Source organism: Centroberyx affinis, unplaced genomic scaffold, assembly GCF_046629955.1.
Source record: "Centroberyx affinis isolate AG114_WGS23_722 - 3 ecotype Tasmania unplaced genomic scaffold, CSIRO-AGI_Caff_v1 ptg009431l_1, whole genome shotgun sequence".
NCBI classification, from domain to species: Eukaryota; Metazoa; Chordata; class Actinopteri; order Beryciformes; family Berycidae; genus Centroberyx; species Centroberyx affinis.
In genome coordinates, this window is record NW_027284525.1 from 790 (window position 1) to 4,515 (window position 3,726).

At 45.0% G+C, this 3,726-nt stretch overlaps 1 protein-coding gene across 1 annotated transcript; it reads left to right on the plus strand.

Annotated features, from left to right (window-relative positions):
* Positions 1–290: 290 nt before the first annotated feature.
* Positions 291–3,423, plus strand: LOC139640427 (OTU domain-containing protein 4-like; the record flags this gene model as incomplete). The annotated part of the gene is made up of 5 exons (XM_071514623.1): positions 291–451; positions 625–671; positions 1,524–1,596; positions 2,771–2,852; positions 3,258–3,423. Coding segments are annotated over exons 2-5 (329 nt in total), but the record flags the coding sequence as incomplete, so codon positions are not given.
* Positions 3,424–3,726: the final 303 nt, after the last annotated feature.

Sequence of the window (3,726 nt, forward strand, 5' to 3'; positions counted from 1 at the left end):
AGGCTATTAAGAATAATAATTATAAAAAATATATATAAAATAGCAACAACAAATAACAAAATGAAAATAGTAATAAAAATAAATAAAATAATAATAAAAAAAAATAATAATTACAAATTTGATGTAATTTAAGAAGAAATAAAATACAAAAAATGAAAACAACCAAAATGAAAAAAATGCCATTGATGTAATTAAAATAAAAAAAAATAAAAACCCTGAAAAGGTAAAAAAAAAAAAAAAACGTGTGAATTTCTCTTTGTGTTTTCATCCATCGGCCACAGTGGCTGTTTGAACCCCCCAAAAAATCCACCATCGTTATTATCATCATCATCATCATTATTATTCCGATTATTATGGGATGTCTGTCTGACTTCACCGGTGTCTCCTGCCTGTCTTCCAGTTCATCGAAGGAGACTTTGAGGAGTATCTGTCCAAGCTTCAGGACCCGCAGGTAACAGCTGACACCTGTCTCTGTCTCTGTGTCTCTGTGTCTCTGTGTGTTCACACGAGGGACGGACAGTCTGTTTGTTCCTGAGACTAAAAATCTTTCCAGCGATGCCATTGGCTGGTCAGAAGTCAAGAGTGTCATCTGTCTGACTGACCGTGGTGTTCTGTGTTTCTCAGCAGTGGGTGGGAGAGGTGGAGATCAACGCTCTGTCTGTCATGTACAAGTAAGAGCTGTGATCTGTGAAACACAAGAGCACACATACAACACAATACATTCAATACAGGGACTGAGAGAGAGGTTCAGTTATCTCTCTCTCTCTCTTTCTCTCCCTCTCCCCTCTCTCTCTTTCTCTCTCTCTGTCTCTCTCACCCCTTTCTCTTTCTCTCTCTCTCTCTCTCCCCCTCTCTCTCTCTTTCTCTCTTTCTCTTTCGCCCCATCTCTCTCTCTCTCTCTGTCTCTCTCTCTCTCCCCTCTCTTTCTCTCTCTTTCTCTCTCTCCCCCTCTCTCTTTCTCTCTCTCTGTCTCCCCATCTCTCTCTCTCTCTTTCTCTCTCTTTCTCCCCCATCTCTCTCTCTTTCTCTCTCTCTCCTCCCTCTCTCTCTCTTTCTCCCCCTCTCTCTCTCTCCCCCCCTCTCTCTCTCTCTTTCTCTCCCCTCTCTCTCTCTCTCTCTGTCTCTCTTTCTCCCCCCTCTCTCTCTTTCTCTCTCTTTCTCCCCCCCCCTCTTTCTCTCTCTCTCCCCCACCCCCCTATCTCTCTTTCTCCCCCCCCCCCCCCCCTCTCTCTGTGCCTTTCTCAAGGACTGGTACAATCCATTTGAAATATGAAGAATTGCAAATAAGTTACATTCATATTTTGTATATGAAACTTTTTCTTTTAAGACAAGTGTATAATTTTCTCAACAACTTTGGAATGTTGTGTTGCCATGCCAATACTATGTACATTATAAAGGAACTGCGTGTCTCTGAAATAAATAACTTTATGGTCTCTCTCTCTCTCTCTCTCTCTCTCTCTCTCTCTCTCTCTCTCTCTCTCTCTCTCTCTCCTCTCTCTCTCCCTCTCTCTCTCTCTCTGTAGGAGGGACTTCTTGATCTTCCAGGAGCCTGGTAAACCTGCTGTCAACATCACAGCCAAAAACTTCAAGGACACGGTGAGACGGACTCCCTGTTGTCCTGCTGCCTCACTTCACTTTAGACAGCAGGCTGTCAGGTGATGTGGCCCCGCCCCCTGTGGCGGCCATCTTGGAGGTCCTCAGCTCTGAACAGCTGATGGTTCAATTCTGACTGAACCGATCATTTCATCACTGATCCATCTGATTGATTTAGTGTTTAGATAATGTCAGCTTGTTAGCTAGCTAACCATAGCATCTGGTCAGCTAACCATCACTGTCTTGTTGTTAACACATCTGATTAGCACACTAGCTAACGTAGCTAGTAGCAGCTAGCGTTAGCATGTTGACATTAACATCAGTGTGTTTGCTGGCTAGTTAGCTAGCTAACAGTTTGTTCAGGTTAACTGAGCTGACTCTTCTCAAGCTACAACTCTTCATGTTTTGGAGTAGAGACTAGGGCTAAAGACAAGACAGTGGAAACAAATCCACCTTATACATTGTATACTGTATTCAGACATTATTAATAAATGACCTCCATGATGGAGCAGCTGTGGCTGCTCGGTGGCTTCTGACTCAACTGACTCCTCTACAGAGAGATAAAGACAGCTAGCTCATTAGCCACATCCTGTCTGTTAGCGTTAGCCTTATCGAGTCACACATGCTGCTGTTCTGCTGATTCTGCATCTCCAGACACACTACAGCCTGTTAAAGTCTAACTATATCTCTTCTTTCTGTTCTCTCTCTCCTCTTTCTCTCTCTCTCTCTCTCTCTCTCTTTCTGTCTCTCTCTCTTCTCTCCCTCTCTCTCTCCTCTCCCTGTCTCTCTCTCTCTCTCTCTCTCTCTTTGTCTCTCTCTTTTCTCCCTCTCTCTCTCTGTCTCTCTCACTGTCTCTGTCTCCCTCTCTCTCTCTCTCTGTCTCTCTCACTGTCTCTGTCTCCCTGTCTCTCTCTCTCTCTTTCTCTCTCTCTCTCTCGCTCTCTATCTGTCTCTCTCTCTCTGTCTCCCTCTCTTCCTCTCTCTCTCTCTCTCCCTGTCTCTGTCTCTCTCTCTGTCTCTCTCTTCTCTCCCTCTCTCTCCCTCTATATCTGTCTCTCTCTGTCTCCCTCTCTCTCTCTGTCTCTCTCCCTCTCTCTCTCTCCCTCTCTCTCTCTCTCTCTCTCCCTCTCCCTCTCTCTCTCCCCCTCTCTCTCCCCCCCCCCCCCCCCTCCCTCAGGTCCAGCTGTGTTTTCTGAATGGAAACCACTATGACAGCGTTTATCCCATCAGCCACATGAAGAGCGCTGCCGTCTGTCAGTGTGAGTGTGTGTGTGTGTGTGTGTGTGTGTGTGACGTGTTTCTCTAACGCTTCTCAAACCGAGGCTCCGGCCCAGAACAGGTCCTGGGTCAGTAGGGTCCGGGTGGCTTTTTGAATGTGTCCGGGGTCCTTATTTTATTTTCTTGCGTGTTTCTCGCGTCACACAGCAGGGGGGGAAAAAAGGTGTAATCATTTTGGTTTGCTCCTTATGGTGAAGAGAGGCTTCATGGGAAATGTAGTTCTGTTGTTCTTTTTGTCTCTAATTGCTGATGTAAGATGATTTTTAACACAGTCTGTTGCTTCACTTCTAGCTTCTGCTTCAACCCCCCTGTGGGTCTGACCGAACCTGTGACCCTCCCTGTGTGTGTGTGTGTGTGTGTGTGTGTGTGTGTGTGTGTGTGTGCAGCCATCCTGTACGAGCTGCTGTATGGCGGTGTGTTTAAGGTGGAGCGGGCGGCGCTAGGCGGCTGCTGCCAGCGGACCCCGCGGTCCCACGACCAGCTGAGCGACGACAACATGGCCGCCTGTCCCAGCAGCGACGAGTCCGACCCGGAAGTGGACCAGCCGCTCTGGTAGGAAACAGGAAGTGACCCGGAAGAGCTGATTTGTTTGTTTGTTTACTTACCTACTTATTTCCTTATTTAATTTTGAAAACTTTGATTTACTTACAGTATATTTACTAACTTGCTTACTTACCTTATTTACCTACTTCTTTATTTACTTACATTTTTATTTATTTATTTACTGTCTTGCTTACTTACCTAACCTTTAAGTTATATACTTCTACTTATTTACTTAGTTGCTTATTTACTGACCTACTTATCTACTTATGTACTTAGATTTTTATTTACTTATTTGCTTACAGTGCATTTACT